At 36.4% G+C, this 22,558-nt stretch overlaps 2 protein-coding genes across 3 annotated transcripts; both read left to right on the top strand.

Annotated features, from left to right (window-relative positions):
* The first annotated feature begins 11 nt into the window (after positions 1–11).
* Positions 12–8,210, top strand: LOC149003110 (uncharacterized). 2 transcript variants are annotated; one of them, XM_089136787.1, is made up of 4 exons: positions 12–231; positions 4,101–4,264; positions 5,540–5,647; positions 7,226–8,210. In XM_089136787.1, the coding sequence occupies exons 1-3, from the start codon at positions 112–114 to the stop codon at positions 5,610–5,612; spliced, it is 357 nt and encodes a 118-aa protein (XP_088992913.1). In that variant the 5' UTR covers positions 12–111; the 3' UTR covers positions 5,613–5,647; positions 7,226–8,210. The 2 variants fall into 2 exon arrangements, with proteins under 2 accessions (XP_088992913.1, XP_088992912.1); XM_089136786.1 differs by lacking the exon at positions 7,226–8,210 and having other exon boundaries at positions 5,540–6,030.
* A 7,610-nt stretch (positions 8,211–15,820) lies between these two features.
* Positions 15,821–19,205, top strand: LOC149003109 (cyanogenic beta-glucosidase-like). Its single transcript, XM_089138978.1, has 12 exons — positions 15,821–16,162; positions 16,261–16,330; positions 16,482–16,540; positions 16,668–16,743; positions 16,834–16,911; positions 17,013–17,100; positions 17,188–17,529; positions 17,648–17,877; positions 18,245–18,276; positions 18,393–18,495; positions 18,611–18,695; positions 18,785–19,205. The coding sequence occupies exons 1-12, from the start codon at positions 15,890–15,892 to the stop codon at positions 18,951–18,953; spliced, it is 1,605 nt and encodes a 534-aa protein (XP_088995104.1). The 5' UTR covers positions 15,821–15,889; the 3' UTR covers positions 18,954–19,205.
* The last annotated feature ends 3,353 nt before the right edge of the window (positions 19,206–22,558 follow it).

Genomic DNA, 22,558 nt, shown 5'->3' with positions numbered 1-22,558 from the left:
TTATAGTCATTGAGCCTGAAGAGATTTTATGCATAAGTTCTAAATGTAACTGAACATGTTCATAGGCGGGGCAGTATTTTTAAAGCCCATTCATCAGCTTAGCTCGGTAACATGGTGCACAGGATTTATTCATTGGCTGGCTTCTTGATGGGTAGATTGACTTTTATACCTTCAGTTTGTTCAACAAGATCAATTTGCGACACCTTTTTGTTCTGCATGTGGAAAAACATGGTAAAATTTCTTTGCTTTTTTGAATAAACAATTCATTCCTCATTTTTCATGTTTGTAGTTTTATGCACCTAAGAAAATATGAATTTCAGCATCAATGCTCTGAAATATGTATACCCCAATCATTAGGCCTCATATGGCATTGGAGTACTGGCCTAGAATCTCATGATCTCATCCACAGTACTTTTAATGGGAACACACGTTTGATTTGGTAAATGAGTTCAAGGAGTGCTCCCAGTTGAGCACAAAATTATGGACTACACTTATCACCTTCTGTTTCAGCTGGTAAGCAAGTATTATGGACTACCTATATGTCAGAAATAAACAACATGGACCCTTAAAATGGTAAAACAACTCCTTTTGGGGCAGTTTGTTTTCCCCTCTAAATATCAGAACCCTTTTGAATCAGTTAGGCTGTTCTGGTGAGGTGGTAATACGCTTCCTACGTTTGTTATTACTTAATGGTAGCAGTGATGCAGAATTGGCAGCATATACAAGGAAGAGAAAAGCCCAATGGTCAAGCCCATCAAAGCCTAATGATATGATCCAAAACAGCCCATGGCTTGCATGGGCTATGACTATTGTAGTGGGTTAAAATGAGCCCATGGTTTCATGGGCTTGGATTACTTTAGTGGGAGAAGACCAGCCCACATATTTTGAACTAAGCCCAAGTTTAGCTTTGAAAAGTCAATAAAAGGAGCTAGTAGTGGGGTGTAGTAGGTGGATGTTTCCATTATTGTTTTGACTAGTGGTGTTGTGTAGTTGAGTTATTAATAGGTAGGTGGTGTTAGCTAGTGGTTGGATGTTACTATTAGTGTTTATGTCTCTTTAGAATGCTATATAAAGAGACTTATGTAAGAGGTGAAAAAACAACTTATGAATTGAAATCAAATTGCTTGCTAGCATTCCTTTTCTTGGAGAACCCTTGTGTTTGATCAAGGTAGATTGGTGTTCGATCCAATCGATCCACCTTGCGGTGAGAAGCCTAGGTGTTAAGACTCCTTGTGTTTGATCAAGGAAGGTTGGTGTTTGATCCAATCGATCCACCTTGCGGTGAGAAGCCCGGGTTTTACATGTTACTTTGTTGTCCTTATTGTTCTCTTAATTCTCTTATATTATTCCATCCATTCTTCTTTATAGCATACTGCTGTTTTAAAGACCTAGTTAGTCCTTGTTCTTAAACCAATATCCTTGTTCTACCACTTCGGTTTTCAGCCTTCCATTATATCTGAATTTAATTTATCTTAAGTCTATCAAATTTAAACTTGATTCCCTGTAAAAGGTCCTATTTGGCTACTGTTTTGATCATTCAAATTCGGTATCTACATTAAGCAGTCTCTTATAATTCAAGGTAAGTGGTAAGCTAGTAACTGGCATTTCTTTTCTTTTAGGATCCAACATGACATTGACAAACCTTTTGGATCATATCATGATACCCAGCCTAAGATACACTAGAGAGCATCTTAAGATGTTTTAGTAAGTATAGAGCCTGAAATCAGTGAAAACAGACTCCAAAAACAAGAGAGGCTTTTGGACAGTATCATAATTCAGTTGTTGTATTATTTTACCTTCTTTTAATGCAATGTATACCTAACAATTTCATTCTTAATGTATCTGATATTATCTTCTTTACATGCGGAGAAGCTAACCATCCCAGCATGCCCTGATTTGCTAGAGACCTGGATGCCATGATTTTCCTTCAGTGTGCTGGAGCTATGTTAGGAATTTGAGGATGATATTATTTGCCGGTATGGCTTTGTTGGCATAAATCCCTTATGAAACCGATGCTAACAAAGATATCTGTATTTTTGGCTCTCCATATCTAATGTCACTGAACCTTGGTTTAGCTTCATTTTTTAATGTTCAAATCTGATGGCGTTGACTTTCTCTATTGTAAATAAAAAAAAAAAAAACAGAGAAGAAGGTAGAATTAGAACCTCCTAGTTCTATTCAAACTTCATAGGACATAAGAGTCCTATTTCTGTTAAACCTCCCAAGGCCAGCAATATCAATTCTCAATAAATGCTTTCCTCTTTTTCTCTTTAACATCTAGTACTCAGTATTTTGTGCTCTCTTTGGTATAGTTTATTTCTATTTATCGAATGCATAATTAATAGCTGTTTGGTATGATTCATGATTCCTGTTCCTATCTATTGTAATTCCAAATAAACTGGAATTCATAAATATTGGGGGGCAACTTATTTTTGTTCATGCAGTAGACATTTAATTAGCACCTGTCTTTAATAGCCAACTTGAGGGCAATGATGCAATTTTAGTGCAAAACCATCCTTCTTTAGCAGCTCATTCACTAATCTAATGCTCAACACAAAAAGGAGATGCTCAAGGCAGTTTCCTGGCTACTGATTTTCTTGGAAATAAATAGATACATTAGTGCACCTTGCAATTCTGTCCTACAAGGCTTGTCTGATGATACGCCACCGCCTGCTTATGGAGTCAGATTATATAATTATCATGGAGCTGAAAGAAAAGCTAAACTAGATGTCCCTGATTCTTATGGGTGTCATAACCCAAAGTAATACTTTCCTTGGATTTATAGTTTGGTAACCTTTACCAGATGGTATGGTTTGATCAAGGCTGTGAAAGTCTTATTTGCATAAGGCTAAGTTGAAAGGCACATCTCAAGTCTAGTGAATCTAACAACAACAACAGAATCAACCTGAGGCATCGGATCACTACTTGGGCTGAGATAAGTCAAACCATGAACTGTAGACTAATGCCTTTGATTACAAGTAGTCCATGCTTCTCAGCTTTGCACAGTTGAAATAGAAAATCCTAACCGGTGAGGAGTTTGTTGCCAGATTCTATTACTGTACATCTCGGTGTAATTTCCAGTGGGGCTAAGAAGTGCTGATGGAACAGGTCTGCAATGGTTTGTTTCCTAAGATTAGTGCCACACTTAACCCCCAAAGAAAAAATCTGAAATATCTTTTATACACGGAAATTTTCCTAACACTTTTTCTAAGAGTAACAATTACAGTCATCAACAGTCTTCCCCCCAAGAAAAGTTATTCGATAAGCCACAGGCTATTGGGTCATCAATGGCATCATTGTGGCCTAAATGTTCATATTCTCCACCTCACTGTGATTTTAAAATGGTTCATCATGCCCTATTGGAGCATATTTTTCTCCATTTGCTGTGATTCTGAGTTCCGGTAGATCTCATGTGATGCAAAGTTTGCTTATCGGTGTTTCACATGCAAAAGACACTGACATTTTCTTACCCAAAAAAAAAAAAGATGCTGACATTTTAGGGTCCCAGCCAATTGGTATCTTATGTTGATAAGCCCTTTTTTTTTTTTTTATTTTTTAATAGCTAATGGTCAAGAAGAGCACCTTGGCATTGGGGTGGTTTATTTACTGCTGGAGCTTGAACAAGGTGGAGTTCATGACAAAGACAATGATGAGAAGCGGAATCTTTTTTATGTTTTTCTTGCTGTTTTGACCGCTCACAAAGTCATCGAGGATGAAGCTTCTGCTGAGTGGCGGAAGTTCTCTTGTGCCCCAAAAAGCCATCCCCACTAGCCTTCAGAAAATTGGGGTTATGGGCTCAAACCGGTGGAAAAAGGAAGGGGGGGGGGTTGTGGGTTGGACGACGTATTCTAACTGCCCTTGTGTTCCATTGTCATCATTGTCGGGAAAGGCACAAAACTCAATGTCTACGCCATGCTTCTAAGCTTGGGTTAGTTCCTACGTCTGGCTTGTCAAATGTGAGCTCTCAACTCATTAGTTAGGATCATATCTTGCTTATTTATTTGGTGGTTTTAAGTTTGTCTTCTCCCATAATTAGACTTCAACGTTCTCTCTCTCAGTTTCATGCTTTTTCTTGGCTGACAAACTTGATCTTTGTGCAGTGGATGGAGCAAACCATGATCAATGGACAAGCAATTGTTTACACTTCGATAGGAGCACAAGATGCTATTCTTGATATCAGATTACATATGCATCTAGCAGGCAAGGCCGCAGATATTCCAGTAGGTGTCCTCTTTGAAAGGATGACCGTTTTCCAGATTGAAAGGTTGGGAATACAACTAAACAAACAGATTCTTCCATGCATCTGCTATGCATGTGTTATATCTGTTAGGGTTGATTTGATAAAAATGTTTAAGGTTGAACCAGTAGATTATCTATATAAGAAACTACCAAACCAATTGGTCTTATCATTACATCTTGTTGAGATGTCATCATATGGATCCAATCCTTTCCAAGTACTTTATTTGAATAGCAGGCAGGATAAATTGCTACTCCCCCCCCCCCCCCCAAAAAAAATTTTTCCTGTAGTATTTCTTGATTATTTTCTGCCATTAGTCTGTGAAGTGTGTTGTTCTAATACAAAATTCTTGGATGTCCAGTGGATAGGTGTTTCTTTTGTTACCAAAATAAGTAAATGAATTTTAAATGTCAAGAAATATAAGTTCATAAAATCCAGCTGAAATCCTTGAAATTAGAAAGAAACTCTGTCTAGAGCATGAATGCAATCTAATGCATCAAACTAAGTTATTTCCAGAGTGAAGCCTGTAAATTCAGGCATGAATACTTTGAATTGGTTTCAAGTGATGGTTGGTTCAGGAAAGACTCAACATTTCCATGCAGATGGTGCAGCAAATTGTGTTAACCTGTAAAATGCTTGGGATATGGATGTGGGTCCTTGGAAGACATCCCCCCCCCCCTTATGCTTCATCCATGTGATTTGAAAAAATGGTCAACCATCTAGAAAGATAAACCTGTTGTAGTGTTGGATCATTGTTTGGCTGGGTCGTTTTTAGCCTGATAAAGACGGTTTCCAAATTGGGATATTCAGTTATGAGATGGAAATTTCTCTTTGTCCCACATTAAAGAGTTACAGTTTGTTTGAATATGAAATTGTATATGCACATCCAGTGGTTTATGTTGTTATTTTTGTGTTTGGATGACTTTCTACGTTGTTATTAATTTCTTATGTTCAGCCCACTCTACTGATAGAGCCAACTTAACAAAATCTGCTTCTGGATACCACCATGAATATGGAAGGGGTTCTGTTGGCTGGATTTCCTGGAGCAGGTGGATTTAATGCAATTTTGACTTTTACTTTAGTTGACTCCAGTGGCTGCATCACTTCTGGATTCACTTGGTGTTTCTATAGCTGCTAGTGAAAGAAGTTCCTCATGGTGCTTGCCTAGGGAGTGGAAATCCAAAAGTTAAAGGAATCTCATTAGTCATTTCTTCCATTCATATTGCATTAGGATTTCTTTACCTCTTGCATGTATCAGATCAAGTCCTGATTTTAAAGCAGCATTGATTTGTATATTCTTAGGCAAGATCAGAACATAGAAAATGATCGAGTGAGTGAAATTGACACTGAACAACAAGACAGATGGGTTGCTTAGTTGATGTGATCTTATTGGCTTTTGTGCAATATGAGGTGATTCTTTCCATTTAATATTCTTTCCATCCTGCTATTCTTTCAGCTGATTCTTCATGTCCCTGAACTCAAGTAAGATTTTCTTCTGCATGTATTATCCCTTGTTGGCTCGATACAATTGTGATTTGCATGTGAAAATCTTAGTCATTTGTTGTAGATTGTAGTACTTGTGAGACTGTATATCTTGGTGACAGTATGGATTGAAATCTTATTATCTTGGTTGAACAGGGTGAACTCATTCCTGTTTGAGCATCACTAGGTTGGTTTTTGGCTAGTTCTTTTTCTTTAGGGTTCATGAAAGATGATCTTGATCTTCATTTTCATCTTTTTCCTATTCCCTTAGAGTGACTTTATATCTGGGATATTGCCCCCCCCCCAAGAAAATAAAAAAACCCAAAAAAGAAAAAAGGGCTTCAGAATGGGGGATTTATGACAGCTGCTTGGTCCCTTGAACCAACATCAGGAGAGGGATTTCTCTTGAAGTTATGCTTGAAGAGTTGTTGATCTTATAAATTCCTCTAATATGGTTGTTGGAGATTAAGATAAGATGTGGTTGGAGACTTCTTCCAGAACTGTACCTTACCAAAAATTGAGTACTTTAGATTTAGTGGGGGTCAATTGTGCATGCTATCTTTAGTGGGAATATGTGTAGAGTTACTTTTTTCCCTCCTTTCTCCATAAATGATTGGTGATGGCTGTCTTTTGCTGAAGCTAGAGCCTCTGTTTAGTAGATTCCATCACCTTTCCTACTCAATCAAACATATAGCCCTTTTGTTATTGATATTAATCATGTGCTTAACCAAAAGTGCTGCTGATGCTCTTGCTATTGCGTTGGATATGATGGGTTTGATAAGGTAACTATAATTCTTATTGAAGCTTCATCAGTGAAAGCATTCTTGTAACTACTCCTTGTCATCTCACCAGCCTCCCCAAACTTGATTTCTATTTGATAATTTCATTAACACAATTTCTAAGGGCCTGTTTGGTTACTTGAGTCGGTAGATTTCAAAAATCTAGAGATTTTAAATCTATAGACTTCAAATCTTTGGAGTCATGGTTCATAAAATTAATTGTTTGGTTAACCTGAATCTTTGGAATGAAATTGATAAATTTATCCTAAAAAAACATTTATTGAGTTATGATTCAAATGTTTAACGCTTTTATAGTAGTGCTGAAATCTCTGGATTTCACCTCATACCCATAAATCTCGTTCCGTTTTGTGTAAAATGTGATCTCTGATTTCATGAATTGGGGATTCACACAACCAACGGGTAAAAATCTCCCATTTGTGAATCCAGAGATTTGAAATCTCTGGATTCACGTAACCAAACAGGCCCTAAGGCAACTCAGTCAAATTTTCCAATGAATGTTTTTGGTCAATATAAATGTATATGAAGAGGTGTAACCATTGATGGAGTTAGGTATTTTGAGTTCTTTGTCAAATTGCAATCAGAAATGAGTGTGAGGTGATTCTTCATTACGTGATTCTTGTACTTAGCTCCAGGTGTTTATTTTGTTGGCACAGATGCTCTAGTTTTGTATCCTGAAACCCTTACAAATACCTTTCTTTCTTCTCAGTGCTTTTACAATACCGGCAACAAAAGCTAGTAGTACAAAACATGGAGATTGTCAAAGAAGAAGCAATAGATAACCCAAGAAGTAAAAACCAATCAGCTTGAAAGTGTACTCTCAGATGCTCAGTTATCTCGTTTCAATCGTTTCAGGTAAGCCTCTTTGGTAGAGCTGAAGCTGCTCTTCTACATCGCTGCCCTGCGAGTGTCGTGGTTGTTTCCTTGATCAGGTATTTCATGTCTACGTCCACCCAGATGATCTCTGGCCACCTCGGTAATCTCAAGCTCGCTGCTCCCTCCCTTGGCAACTCTGGGATCCAAGTCTTCACCTTTGGCGTCCTTGTATGTATACAGCAGAGATATTCATTCTTCATTACTGTCTCTTTCTACCTGCAACTCTTATACATTTAATTGTTAGGTTGTGATTTAAATTTATATACCCGACTTTAAAGATGAATCCGCATGACATATTTTGGTAGACAACCTAAATAATCCGATTTTGGGCATCTGTAATGGAAGCAGAGGTCTTGGATATAAGCCCGATTTTGGGGTGGGGGCAGGCGTAACCCTGCTTACAATATGACCTGTTTACCCAATTAAACTCTATAAGTGTGTACCCTATATTTGCTTATGAGGTCATAGAGAAATTTGAGATTTTTTTTTCCACCTTAGGGTTTTGGATGAGAGTTCTTATAACATTGGTTGACAAGTCTCCATTCTTTTCTTATTCTATGAAAAGTGATTTTTTTTCACCTGTGCACGTAACATACCGCATTAGTGTGCCACCTTAAATCTCTGTCTTCTTTTCGTTTTGTTTCCTTTGAATTTGTTACTTCTTGGTGTTCGTGCTACATTAATGTATGGAGTTTTGCTATGTGACAATACTTCTCTTAAAATCTTTTAATGGATATAATATTTGATAATGATAATTTAAATTTTGCATACAATCCCACAATTGTTTGACTTTACAACATAACTATTCATTTGCAAGGGCAGACCCAGGATTCAACATTGGGATGTCAAGGTATGAAATGCCTCTAACACAAGGGGTGTTGGTGACTATCAACACCACTTAAACCTGAAATTTTCAACAACATTTGCAGGTTTCTGTCAAATTTTTTTTTTTAATAAATAATTATTATATTGGAAGGAATTCAAATATTACCTTATGATTTGATTTTTAATTATAATTTTATAGATTTAGTCGACGTTACTTTATAATTTCAATCACACTTTTGTTTCCCATTATAATTTCAATCAACCTTTGTTTCCAGATATAACAATCTTACATTATTTTAATTACATGTTTATTTTCAATTAATTTCAGTGATATTTGCAAGAATTTCGGTCTAAGCTTCTTCTTTTTTATAAATAGTAATTATATTAGAAAGAGATACAAATATTATCTTATCATTTGATTTTTAATTATAAATTTATAGATTTAGTCAACCTTACTTTATGATTTCAATTACATCTTTGTTTTCACTCATAAATTCAATCAACTTTATATAATTTTAATTATATCTTTGTTTTTAATTTTAACAATTTTATAATACAAATTCTCATATTCTATTGTATTTTGAATTCTAGGATAAAATTCTTATTTCGTTGGGATTGTATTTAAAATTTTGAATTTGATTTAATATCAGATAAAGAGTGGAAGAAAATAAAATAAATAAAAGGAAAAATAAATAAAAGAGAGAGAGAGAGAAATAAGAATGGAGTCATAATTTATAAAATTAACTGTTTGAGTTAACTAAATATGTAGAATGAAATCAGTGGATTCATCAATGATTTTTGTTAATGTACAAATGTTTAGCATTTTTATAATAGGGATGAAATCTTTGTATTTCACCACATACCCATAAATCTATAGATTCACGTTTTTAGTGTAAAAAGATAAATCTCTAGATTTCATGAATCTGGATATTTTAACAACCAAACGGGTATAAATCTCGCATTCATGAATCCAGAGATTTCTTTGAAATCTCTGGATTCATGTAACTAAATAGGCCCTAAAACTGATGTGATTGGGCAGTTATTCCTCTTGAGAGCACTAAAATGGTCTAAAGAAGCTTACGCATCAGATCCTTCTTGGGCCAAGAAACATCGCAAAGTAACCTATCACAAAATTTCAAGGAGTCAAATAAAAAAACATTTTACCATTGAACATAATATTTTTACGATTAAGCCAAATAACTCAACTAAAATACTGCACAACGTGTTCACAAAATCCCTCTAATTCAATGAAAAGAATTTGGATTCCAAAAAATCCAACCAATTGTGCAGGGAGTTCCCAGATATACCATGCGATAGGCATAGAAAACACAAAGGGGATTGACTACTATCTCTTTCAAACAATGCTTTCTGGGTTGCAAATTCCCTCATAAGTAGCTCTCCATAGGAAATATTTGATCTTGGATAATGTATTAATGTTCCACAGCCTACCCCAATTGATGTTTGAGCTAAACAGGGGATATTTGATTACCAATTAAGGAAATTTTTTTGCTAAATAATTTGCAGATTTAAATTGAAATTAACCAGTAGTTGATTCCTTCCAAACCCATAAATCCTCAAACTCCAAATTTGTTATCGAGATTAAAAGAATGGTTGTTTTCTCATCAGGGGTGAATAAGGAATCTAACAAATACGATTTCCAACATTTGCATCTCCAGTCAATTAGATCACCTACAAGAAGTGGCCCCATAGCAATAGGAGGTTTTAAAGGATATGGAGACAAAGGAGGTGGTATTCAAGGGTCCCCATAAATTCTAGTTGTAAGGCCACTACCTATACCCTTTAAAATCCCATTACAAAAGACATCTCTCTCGGCAAGAATGCTCTTCCAACCCCACAACGCCCTCTTTGGAACCTAGGCATCTAAGAAATGGGTATCTTTAAAGCATTTCCAATTTAGGGTTTTAGGCTTTTAGCCCAAAGTGTTTTTGGTTGGATTAGCAACTTTCCCTGAATTCGATACCCCTTGCTTCTTTGAGCAATATAATTTATCCCACTTTATCCAATTTATTCCATTCCCATTGTTTTTCCACTGAACCTCCTAATCAATCTAGTTAACTTGTTGCTCATTTCTTTTGGAAGGAGAAAATTAGACATTGTGTATGTGGGTAGAGTAGATGCAACTGCCTTTATAAGAATTTATTTCCCTACTTAAGAAAGTAATTTTTCTTTCCAACCCTCAAGTTTTGATTGAAGTCTGTCGTACACGTACGAGGACACTTGACTATTTGATTTTCCAATACTTGATGGCAAACCAAGATAGATCCCATGTGATGACACTTCTTTAATTTATTTTAAGGGTTTGAGAAATTTGTCTCCTGATCTGGTTTGGGACTTTCTTACTAAACGTGATGGAGAATTTAGAGATGATTGATCCGCAAAGAAATGATGTTGATCTCTAGGGATGATCACCTACTTTGATGCTAGAAAGCTGAGGTATCCCAACGGCTGAAGACAATCTCCAAGAGGACTTTGTGACAAAGAATGGAGATATAAGGGATCAACAGGCACCCTTGCCTTAGCCCTCTAAAAGGTTTCATCTTGCATGTTAGCTGCATGTTGATCTTAATGTGATATTCGACTATAGAGAGGCATTACAATATCCATGGGACCCATTTTCTGTCGAATTCCAGCATACCCAAAGTATCTCGAATGAAGCACCATTCCATTTTATCATATGCTTTGCACAAGTCAAGTTTTATTGCCCTACAACATTCAAATTGGATTGTTTCATGAAGTATAGGCATTAGGGGGCTAGGTATATTGTCCGAAATAGATCTCCCAAGGACAAAAACACTTTGAGTCTCCTTGATGATTGATTTGAGCAAAGGTTTTAACTTGTTAGTAAAGAATTTTGCAAAAATTTTGTAGGGAGACATGGGAAATCATGAGTCCATCTATATGCTATGTTCAATCCTTAAATTCTTTTTGCTACTTTCAAAATGCTATACCAATTAAAGCTTTCAAAACAAACCATCATCTCGAAGGGTGATGTGGAAAATAATTTTGGTAATTTTGCTGACTTCTTGGCTGATTTTTTTTATTTCTCCCTTCCAAATGCTCTAAATGGCATGGGTTAATAAAGATAAGAAAATAAAATAAAAGTTGTATTGAAAGAGTTGTATCAAATTAATTAGTTGTAAGATGTGTTAGCTTTGTTTTACGTGAAATACTCGAGTCCATCCAATCTACAAGAGGAAGTCAGGTTAATGGATTAAAACATTAGCTGAATGCCTGAATATAGTTTCAGGTTAATGGGTTAAAGCATTAGCTGAATATGGTTTCTCTCTGTTTACATCTCATGGATGGTATGAGATTGACCATAGTGATACAAATGTCATTGTTAGACAATTTCAATGTCTAACACTCTTAACCTTTTTAGTCTTGTTGTTTTGTATTTTATATAAGATAATGAAAACCCATCTAATATCTCACACTGGATACCAGAAAGACTCCCTAAACTTGTCTTTAGAGTTTGAATTGAGAAGAAGATGGATTCGATCAGAAGCAGGCCTGGTTACATCGTCTTTATGCTGGTGGTTGTTGCCTCCATGATGGTGGTGAGCAGTCATACTCCAAAAACAATTGTCGTAGGAGGTTCCCAAGGCTGGCATTTTGGGTTCAACTATAGTGACTGGGCACGTCAAAATGATCCCTTCTTCCTAAATGACACTCTTGGTTTGTGTTTTAACTCAAATATTAATTGGGTTTTGTTCATGATAATTGCTTTAAGAATCATCTTTGATTATTGTTTAATTTTATACAGTGTTCAAATATGATCTACCAAACGGCACCAGAATGCATAATGTCTTCCTGCTGAAAGATTGGGGTAGTTATCAGACATGCAACCTGACCGGAGCAACCATGGTTGGAAACGTGACGGCCGGAGATGGGGAGGGCTTAAAGTTTTTGATTCAGAAAAAGAAGCATCACCATTTTGCTTGTGGTGTTGGAAATGGATTCCATTGTGATGTCGGTAATATGAAGTTTACCTTCTTCCCCTATATATACTAAAATTCATGGTTGGTCCAAGCTTACTCATTGTCTATGGAGATTGAAGCTTTAGGCTTGGCCAGAGAAGATGCTCTGTTGTTCTATTCCTTTTTTGTCTCTAATTATCTCTTAGTGTGTTTTCTCTTTCCTGTTTTTTGGGTGAATCTTAATGTATTTCTCTTATTACTATTCTTTTCTTCACGCGGAAGGTAACTTGTATTAAATTTAAATAGAGAAAAAAAAAATTACAATCAGTTGTAGGCCTTATAATTTGTGTCCTCCCTTGTAATCCGGTTTACTCCTTTTGTTTTTGGGTAATTAGGTCTTCTATTCGTCGCGGGCAAGAATGGAAGATGAACATAATTCCATCAACCCCTGACTGAAAATCGGTCATTCTTTCGGGCTCAAAACCAAAAGGGCCTTCCTCGCTAAGAGGTCCGCTACCATATTGGAACTCTTAGGAATGTAAACAGGAATACATTGTTCAAATTTACCGAAAAGAAACTTGATATTCTAAATCTATAGATCCAAGTTCGATGGTGGTCGCTACAATATAATCCGGTTTATTCTAGCATATTTTAATACCTAATGGAAAAAATTGCCGTCCCAAGGCATGAATATTATTAGATTTTTATTAAAATCTATTCTATATTAAGTTTCAAAATTAGGTGAAGAGAATTCAGGATATCTTCTTTTTCTTCTTTTCTTTCTTTCTTTTTTTTTTTTTATAATAAAGATACAATTATGAATTATATTAGACTCTCAAGTTGAGGACTATGGCTAACAAAGAAGAGTTACAATGCATGCTGGTGGGAACATCGACCAAGACCTACGTAACTTAAAGACTCTAAAGCCCCTAGCAAGAAAATTTGCTTGGGCATTAAGAGACCTGCTAATATAGCTAAACCTAACAAAATAAAGAGATTCTACAAAATGTCATGGACAGTGCCGTAGCTTGGCCAATCAAGAGATTACACCTAGCAATTTAAGGCCTTCACGGCAGGAAAACAGTTAATAGCTCACCCCCAATGTAATATGAAAATCCAAAATATAAAAAAGAGCATCCTTGATCGCCTCAAGTTCTATGACAAGGGCTAAAAGACCAATACAGAACCTTCTCCCGGCGTGCTTTTATTTTCCCAAGTTTTATCATGTGTGAGAGGAAAGAGGGGAGAGAAGATGAGAGAATAAACAGAAAGAAGGAAAGAAAGAGAGTAAATAGGATGGAATTCTGATATTTAGAAAAAGAGCAAATTGCATTGGCACTCCAAAATGAAAGTCTTAAAGCACTAACACCCCACTTTATGTTTAAAAAGCACAGAGATCCCAAAATTAGATTTTTATTGGATATATTTGTCAAATTTATCATTAAAAACATTTAAATTACTGTTTATTTTTAAAGATATCTCTATAATAAGCAGTGTTTGAAATAGGGGTGTCAACGGTGCAGTTTCGGGCAGTTTTGGGCTGGGCCTAACGGTTTCGGGCTGAAAAACACCTAACTCAAACACGGCCCATTAGCAAAATAACAATTGCGGGCTGGTTTCGGTTTGGTGCGGTTTGGGTTCGAGCTAAGTAACGGTTTAGGCTAACGGTTTATGGTGTGTATGAAAAAGAACAAGAATAAACAATTGAACATCCTATAACAAAAGCGAAAATTATGGAAAGCAAAGTTGTTATTGGTCAATTTCCATCAAAAAACCCACACATTCTATAGAAATCAAAAACCTAGACATTAAGTAGTAAAATGACTATTTCATCTTTGAATTCATGCTTAATTTTTTTAATTGTCTATACCTATTATCTAATGGTAATATAATTATTCAAATACTATTTAATGTAAAATTACAAAACGGGTTATAACGGGTTGCGGTTCAGTTTCGGGTTGGTACGGGCTCCACGACCCTCAGCCCAGTTACGGCCCATTAAGGTTCGGTTTGGGCCGGTTCAGGCTATAACATGCCGGTGCGGTTCGAGTTATAAATTGACACGGCTAGTTTGAAAGGTTTTCAGTGAAAAATTGGACAAATATATAAAATAAAAATTCAATTTTGAAGTGTCTATGCTTTTTCAGCATAAAGTGAGGTGCAGCCTCTATTTTGGGATGTCAATGAAATTTATTCTTAGAAAACTAAGAAAAAACTAAGATCCTATCGAAATTTAAAAACCGACCATTTGTCCAATGCCAATGTATTACATTGGTAGGATATGATGTATGGAGCGAGGTGCTTCAATTTTTTATTTTGTTTTTGTTGTTGATCTGCTACAAGCACCTGATATCTCTTCTTCTGTTCTTCATATCTGTCAGTAGATGTTGGAGAAGGGAGCTGCGAGGGAAGCTATGGTGCAGGGGAGAACAAAAACAGCAACGACTGATGGGACAAAAGAGTACCTCTCTGAAAATGTCGGAGATGGCTGTTGCACAGAGAAGTCATGGGGACAACAATGGAGTAAGGAAGTACAAAAATAGTAAACAATGAGACAAAAGGAAGAAGACGATGGGTATTTTAAAGTATCACAGTTATTCACAGCCAGCATAAATAAAAAGTTAAAGATGTAAATAAGTAGTTAAAAATTTGTATTTAATCTGTATTTATGCCCGTTTAGAAGAATCTACTTAAGAAAAAAACTATTCGATTATCATTCGAATCCGACAGAATCCGTCCGAAACCGATAGGATATTATCTGAATATGTCCGAATACTATCCGATTCGAATCCAGTCCATTTACACCCCTAGCTTTAGGTCAGTCTATAATTTTCATTTGTTTTGTGGCTGTTGACTGCAATATGTGACAAATTTGTAATTCAATGATACTGAACCTGAGTGGATAAGCTAAACAAAAACATGTAAATCCAAGTGGGTCATTTGGTCGGTTATTTTATTGGAATCCAAAATGCATTTTGAGCAATTCAATATGAATTTAATTTTAAAATTCATTACTAGATTTGTTCTAATTCTGATTTTTCAAGCATCACCTTTAATTTATACACACTCACCTAGTCAGGAATGCCAAGTGGATAAAGTCATAGCTTTATTATGGGTGATTTTTTTTTTGTTAGAAGTAATTAATCTCTTTGTTTCAATGATTAACTCACTCATTTATCTTTTAACAGAAAAAGTAAATAGTGAAAAGTGAAAAACATAGAAATCATGGAATTTACACCGAAAATCCACGAGAATCATGAGATGTAGCTCACGAGTTACCCGTGAGCTTTTAGTCTCTTTACCCTTTGCAGCATTTAAAATTACCTAAAAGGGCCTGAAATAGGAGGGTAGTTGAGGTATTTTAATAGCCCAGATTAAAGATTAAAGAAGATTAAGAACTCTCTAATACATAATTAATTCCTCTTTTGTTTTTTGGGTTTAATTAATGTAATACATAATTAATTCGGTAATCACAATTTCAGATGCATTGTAATCATTATTAATAATGAAGAAAAGGACAAACTTAAATTTCCAATTTTGGGTGTGGTTCCAACTTCCAAAGCATGATTCTCGTTTTCTGCCACAGTCATCATTCCTCTTTAACCATTTCTATATAAGATGATTAGCGATTAGCAGATGAGCCACTAAGCTTCAACTACTAGAGCTGCTTCATTTGCACCCTTAATTTGTTGTTGTCTCTCCATCCTTGATCAGTTGAAGCTATCTCTGCAAAGATGTTGCAGGTTCAGAGATTGTCAAGATCTGAGTTTGCTTTCAAAACCCAACAATCGTTGCCTAAGCCTTTCCTTTCAGGTATTGAGAGTGCGAAGCTTGCTAGCTGGTCAAGGCCGGTTATGTTCGAAAAGAAGAAAAGCTTCTGCATTCAAGCCCGCATTCCTGCTTCTGATGGTGCCAAACCAGTTCCGGCTACCCCTGCCGAGGTTTCCTTCAGCAAGAGAAGTTTTCCACCCGGTTTCTATTTTGGCACTGCATCATCTGCATACCAAGTATGTTTAATTCCCAATCGATCATGCACACTATTACTGTGGAAGAATTGTTCTGTATCTGTATCTCACTATGTTGCTTGTTTTGTTTTCTTAATTAGTATGAAGGTGCAGCATTTAAAGATGGCAAAGGAGAAAGCAACTGGGATCATTACTGTCACACATATCCAGGTCTCAATTTCTTTACAGACTATTATTATTATTTGCAATGAAGATAAATCATAAATTGTGGGTAACTAGCTAAAGCTCATGGGATTCGATAAGATTTTGCTTTTTTGCTTTTGTAAAGCAATGTTTTGGTGATCTTTCTGGGATTGAACAGAGAAAATAAAGGACCGAAGCAATGGAGATGTAGCTGTTGATGCATACCACCGATATAAGGTACAAATATTCATCCTGGTGATCTTCTGAGGAATAATACTGTTCTTAATCAGATGGGTTTAATAAGTTGACATGAAATTCTCACTCATTCTATTATCTTTGATTCATCCCTTACTCTGCAAAACAGGAGGATATAGCATTAATGAAGGAAATGGGTCTGAATTCCTATCGATTCTCCATTGCATGGACCAGAATCTTACCGAGTAAGTAAATTGGTCTCAATGTGTTTCGAGTGCAGAATCCAACTCTCTCCACTTATCCCTCTATTTGTGTTTGCTTTCTTGACATTGTAGATGGAAAGCTAAATGGTGGAGTGAACAAGGCAGGTATCCAGTACTACAACGACCTGATCGATGAGCTCCGAGCCAATGGTCTCTCTCTCTCTCTCTCTCTCTCTCTCTCTTGGGTCTTTCATGTCATCGATCATGATGCATGCATGTCTTACTGTTTGTTATATTAATTTACTTTTCAGGTATCGAGCCCTTTGTGACTCTATTTCACTGGGATGTTCCACAAGCTCTGGAAGATGAGTATCATGGTTTCCTGGATCGTAAGATAGTGTAAGTACCAGCTCTTAATGCAACCATCTTTACATGGTCTTGTATATGTGATCACTGCTAATATATATAATAATGACACAAACGCAGGGATCATTTCCGTGAATTTGCTGATGTTTGCTTTAGAGAATTTGGTGATAGAGTGAAGGGATGGATGACCTTGAATGAGCCATGGACCTTCACTATTTGTGGTTATGTATATGGAGCCTTCCCACCCTCAAAGACAGATAATTCTGGGGTAGATCCATATGTTGTGACCCATAACTTACTCCTTGCCCATGCAACAGCAGTAGATCTATACAGAAAGAAGTACCAAGCAATTCAAAAAGGGCAGATTGGGATTGCACTGAATTACTTCTGGATGGTTCCCTACTCTGACAGCCCAGCTGATACAGCTGCTGCTCAGCGAGCTTCTGATTTCATGTTTGGATGGTGAGAATCCATCCTTGCTTGAGTTGCACTACTGCTGCCAGTGCTTCTGTTTTAGTTTTACCAACTTAACCTACAAGAATGCATGTTTGTGTTGTTGTTGTTGACTTGTTAATTTCAGGTATATGGAGCCTCTAACCTCAGGTGAATATCCTAAATGGATGAGAGATCTTGTGGGCCCACGGCTGCCAAGATTCTATGAAGAGGAAGCTAACTTGTTGAGAGGATCATATGATTTCCTTGGTTTAAACTATTATACTGCAAACTATGCTCAGGATACACTCCTCAATGGTGTTAAACTTCCACCTGCCAACCCAAACTATAATACTGACAAATACGTGAATCAATTATGTAAGTTCCAACATGACCTTGCTTTGATGGTTAAATTACTAACTTACCATTATCTTTATGGTGGGCCCATGTAGCTATTGTTGGAATTCAACTTCAGTGTTGCGCATTAACTGTGCCGCAAATAGTATTTCAATTTTCAACTGAGATTTCGATTTTGACCGTCCGTTTTTCAAAAAGTACGAAAATCCATTTTTTGAGTCGAGATCGAAATCTCAAGATCTCGACTGTTCGTTGTAGATGATGCGCATTAATTACATAATATCCAAGCAATTTTACTATTGTTCTTAAAACCCAAGCGCTAATCACAATGGGGTTGTCTTTTGATATTCACTTATTTATTTTTGGTGTCATGTAACTGTGGTGGCAGCTCATCGGGATGGACAACCCATTGGTACACCGGTGAGAACTCACTTCAATCTCCAGAAAATCTTTAGCCTTAAGTGGGTTTTTAATGATTTCAAGTTGAACTTTAAACTCTGGTGCCTTCTGATGATTTTTTTAATGTAAATTTGCAGACTGCTTCAGATTGGCTCTTTGTCTACCCAAAGGGAATGAGAGACATTCTAATTTACATTAAGGAAAGATACCACAGTCCTGTTATTTATGTCTCTGAGAATGGTAAGATCTCGATCTAAACATAGCACCCAGTATTAGAAGGAGATCTTGATCATAGATGAGAATGATAACACATACAATAAATTGTTTTAATATTTTTCCCCCTTTTTGGGTGAAGGAATTTCTGATGATGGTTCTCTAAAGGATGAATCGAGGAAAAGTGCATTGATCGATCATCTGAAATACGTTCGCGAAGCCATGGAGTAAGTACCAACCATCATGTAGAAAATTAAATTTCAAAAAAAAGTGAAGATCAATAATTCTTTGATGTGCTATGAAAATACTTTTGTAGGAAGGGAGTGAATGTGAAAGGATTCTTCCTGTGGTCATTCTTAGACAATTTCGAGTGGGACACCGGATATACGTCCCGTTTCGGTATCACTCATGTTGACTTTGCGAATGGACTGAAGAGGACCCCGAAGGACTCGGCTTACTGGTTTAAGAGCTTCCTCAAGGACTGAACCTTTCCTAAGGATCACTGCAAAGAGAATGGTGGACACTATGTGTTCTACTGATTTTCTTTTAGTAGTTTGTTTCAAGAAGTCTTCAGACATGCATGAATGTTAGTGGTGGTGTTGCTTGCTGCTTATGCTCTATCATCTTACTTTTATTTCAATCTTCTTAAGTTCTCATCTGCGCCTTGTAGAATTTATATTTCATGGGACAGTTCAATATATATACATATCTATATATATCCTCTTTATGTACTGAACATCATGTGGTAATAAGTTTTTTTTGTATGAATGTTCTCTAGTAGAAGCGGGGGTTTTCATTATTTATGACACTTAGTTACGGTTCAGTTTGTAAATTATAATGTTATCTCAATATTATGATCATAACTTATGAAATATGACAATTAAAGATAGGAGTTCCATAGGGAGTCACCACGGTGGTAGTGATGAGAAGTTTGGATCACTTCCCCATGGGGGGGACAATTTGGTTCTCAACACTTTTGAACTATATAATAAGATAAGAGATGAAGCCCACTTGTAATTATTAGAAAAATAAAAAGTTTGGTGGAACCCACTTGGGTAAGTGGGTCTCAACTACAAAATAAAAAGCAAATTAAAAAAAAAATTAATTAATTTTTTGGTAGAAACTTGAAAACAAGAACAAAGAATTTTTTCTTATGGTGCTTCTTTAAGTGATCTCCAAAGTGCAATAAATCACACGACTCCCCATTTGCTTAAAGTTTAATACAATGAACAACAAAACATAAATGTTGCTATACAATCCCAAGAAACACATGCACACACTTACACGTCCAAAACACTTTTCTTGGAAAGGAAAAGGGGAATTGTGTATTAAGAGTGCAAATGTACGACGGTTGTATAAAGATTTTATTTACAGCAACGTTGTTGCTTGCTATTGACAGTGAAGATTTTGCCACATGTACAAAAGGCAATCGAACGGTGTGAGATCAAAAGGTGCAAGTTTAGTTGTAAATATGATTTTTTACTTTTACAATCAAGGGTTTTAAAAGTTTGCAACTTATGAAATGAAGCCCCTCACTCTACTTGACGCCGATCTCTTTTCTCATTTTGCCCTAGCTGGAGATTACTGAAATCATCCGGCAACGGAGTCGAAAAATAAAAAGCCCAAGTCATCGTTCGAATCGGGAGAGGATGTGGTTGCTGGATAGGAAAAGAGTTATCTTTTTTGATATAAGCATTGTCCCTAAGCTCAATTCCCCATCAACCAACACCACACCAATAAAAATGAAAAAAACCTTAAACCTCACATCGGTTCAGATCACACAAATACCAGGAAATGTCCCCAAGCTACAATCTTCAACAGCCCTACAAAGAGCACTCACTATAGACACTATGTCCAGAATCATAAATGATGGAACATTCCTACCAAATAAATAAATGAAGGAAAAAAAATTCATGCCTTCACCTTTGGACGACTTTCCAGTTCTAAAGTAACGGAATAGCAACTGCTGAAATGCCAAATCAACAAATTAATCCAATACCAATGACAAGAATTCTCTCGGAAAGCGAGATAATTAGGGTTAAAGGAAAATTTACTTTGTGATCAGACTCAGAAGTGAAAGCGAGAGAGAAGACAAGAAGGAACTCCGTTGGGGTTCAGCCGAAAGCTAGTGATTGAAATCGCCGGAAGGACAACAGGTATTGGATCATTTAAGGTTGAACCCACAACCTCTCCACTAAAAAGTGAGATTCTCAACCATTCCACTAACCTTTTATTGGCAGAAAAAATCATAATTGATATCCTTTAATTTTTAATCTGGACTTTTAAATATTAGTTTGATGAGTGACTGCTTCTGGCAGCTGCCCAAATAAAAATCCGGTGGGATATAGACACTAATGTAAGCTATAGCTTTGATTTGATGCTTAATGGGGTATGCTGTTTGATTAGTTTTTCATTTTGTTTTCTTTGTTGATCTGCTGAAAGCACCTGATCTCTTTCACCTCTGTCAAGAGATGTTGGAGAAGGGGAACTGCAGAGAGAAGGTATGGGAGGAGTAGTGAGGTAGGAAAGAACAAAAACAACAACCAATGTGACAAAAGAATACCTCTCTGAAAATGTCGAAGATGGCAGTTGCACAGAAGTCGATCATACAAAGGAAAAATACGATTGGTATTTTCTATCATGCATGAAGCATTAAAATTTTTAACCAATCACAACCAGCCAAATATGCATATGCAGCATAAAAATTTTCTTTTCAACATGTAATTGGACGAAGAAGACTGGCAGACAGGATTTACCATCGGAAATGGTAAGAAATTTCTGTTATTAATAAAATATTATTAAAAAATTTATTAAATATTCATTAAAAGTTATTTTTAAATTTTTATTAAAAAAAAATAAAGTCACAAATGTACAATAAATTTTCTATCCATTGCGTTCATCATTATAAATTTTCTATAATGAGAAGAGCCAAAATAATTTTTTTAGAAAAATTTGAAGTTTGTTTAACATAAGACCTATGACAAAAATCTAACTATGTGAATCTCTTAGATGAACGTTAAGATAAGACTTAAATTTCTGAACAGACTCGGATTTTTTATCTGCACGGTTGGGGGGAAACCCTTCATGGGCGTGGAGAGGGATTATCCAAGCAAGGAATATGCTTTTAAAAGGACTTAGATGGAGAGTCGGAGATGGGGTCAATATAAAGGTGTGGGAAGATCCATGGATTCCAGTGGAAGGGAGGAGAGTTTCTTTGGAGATCAAGCGGCCATCAGGGTGTTCAATTGAACGTGTCTCAGAACTGATTGATCAAGATCATAGATGTTGGAAGCTCGAACTACTCAACTCACTCTTTTCTCCAGAGGAAAGTACAACAATTCAAGGAATTCAGCTGAGCATATTCCATCGAGATGACCAGTTGGTGTGGGGGGCAGCAAAGAATGGGCTTTTCTCTTGTAAATCCGCATATCATCTATTAAAAAATCTTGAGGAGGAAAAGCTAGAAAACCAACCGAGCACATCTAGAAATCGAAGACAAGTTGAAGATGTTGTATGGAAAAATATTTGGAGCTGCCAGACACTTCCAAAGATTCGAAATTTCCTATGGAGAGCATGTGCACGGGGGGTAGCAACGGGTGAAGAGCGCGGGTTAGAAGGCAGATTCAAATTGATCCTTCATGTTCATACCGTGGGTGCGGTCCCGAAACTATGGATCACATTATTTTTGAGTGTCCGATTGCAAAGCAAGTATGGTTTGGTAGCTCACTTACATACATTCCACTCCGAGGAAACACCATTACTAACGGAATGGATCAAAAGTTGGTCTCTATAAAAGAGATTGGAAAGGAGGTAAGCAAATCGATACTCAACCTATGTTCCTTCATTGTTTGGCACCTTTGGATTGCAAGAAATAACAGGATTTTTGGGAGAAAACAAACTACCCCAAAAGAACATTATCCTAATTTGAGGTAATCAAGACAACGGGAGGTGAGGAAGTGCTAAATAATGCTCAACCTTGATGAAAATCAACGAAAATGGGAACCTCCGCCTCAAGGTAAATTAAAGTTGAATTCAGAGCGTGTCTTGGTGTAAAGGAAGTGACAAAGGTGGTGTCGGTTATGCTCTGCGA

Source organism: Hakea prostrata, chromosome 10 (assembly GCF_041222555.1).
Source record: "Hakea prostrata isolate BN-2017 chromosome 10, UWA_Hpros_2, whole genome shotgun sequence".
In the NCBI taxonomy this organism is placed as follows: domain Eukaryota; kingdom Viridiplantae; phylum Streptophyta; class Magnoliopsida; order Proteales; family Proteaceae; genus Hakea; species Hakea prostrata.
The sequence above is the reverse complement of the archived record's forward strand: the minus strand, read 5'-3'. Positions and strand labels throughout refer to the sequence as shown.

Coding starts and splice junctions, on each gene's coding strand:
- LOC149003110 (XM_089136787.1), top strand. CDS start 112: ATGGTGCACAGGATTTATTCATTGGCTGGCTTCTTGATGGGTAGATTG. Junction 232..4,100: donor TCTGCATGTGGAAAAACATG/GTAAAATTTCTT, acceptor ATCTTTGTGCAG/TGGATGGAGCAAACCATGAT. Junction 4,265..5,539: donor ACCGTTTTCCAGATTGAAAG/GTTGGGAATACA, acceptor GTATATTCTTAG/GCAAGATCAGAACATAGAAA.
- LOC149003109 (XM_089138978.1), top strand. CDS start 15,890: ATGTTGCAGGTTCAGAGATTGTCAAGATCTGAGTTTGCTTTCAAAACC. Junction 16,541..16,667: donor ATGCATACCACCGATATAAG/GTACAAATATTC, acceptor TCTGCAAAACAG/GAGGATATAGCATTAATGAA. Junction 17,530..17,647: donor TCTGATTTCATGTTTGGATG/GTGAGAATCCAT, acceptor TGTTAATTTCAG/GTATATGGAGCCTCTAACCT.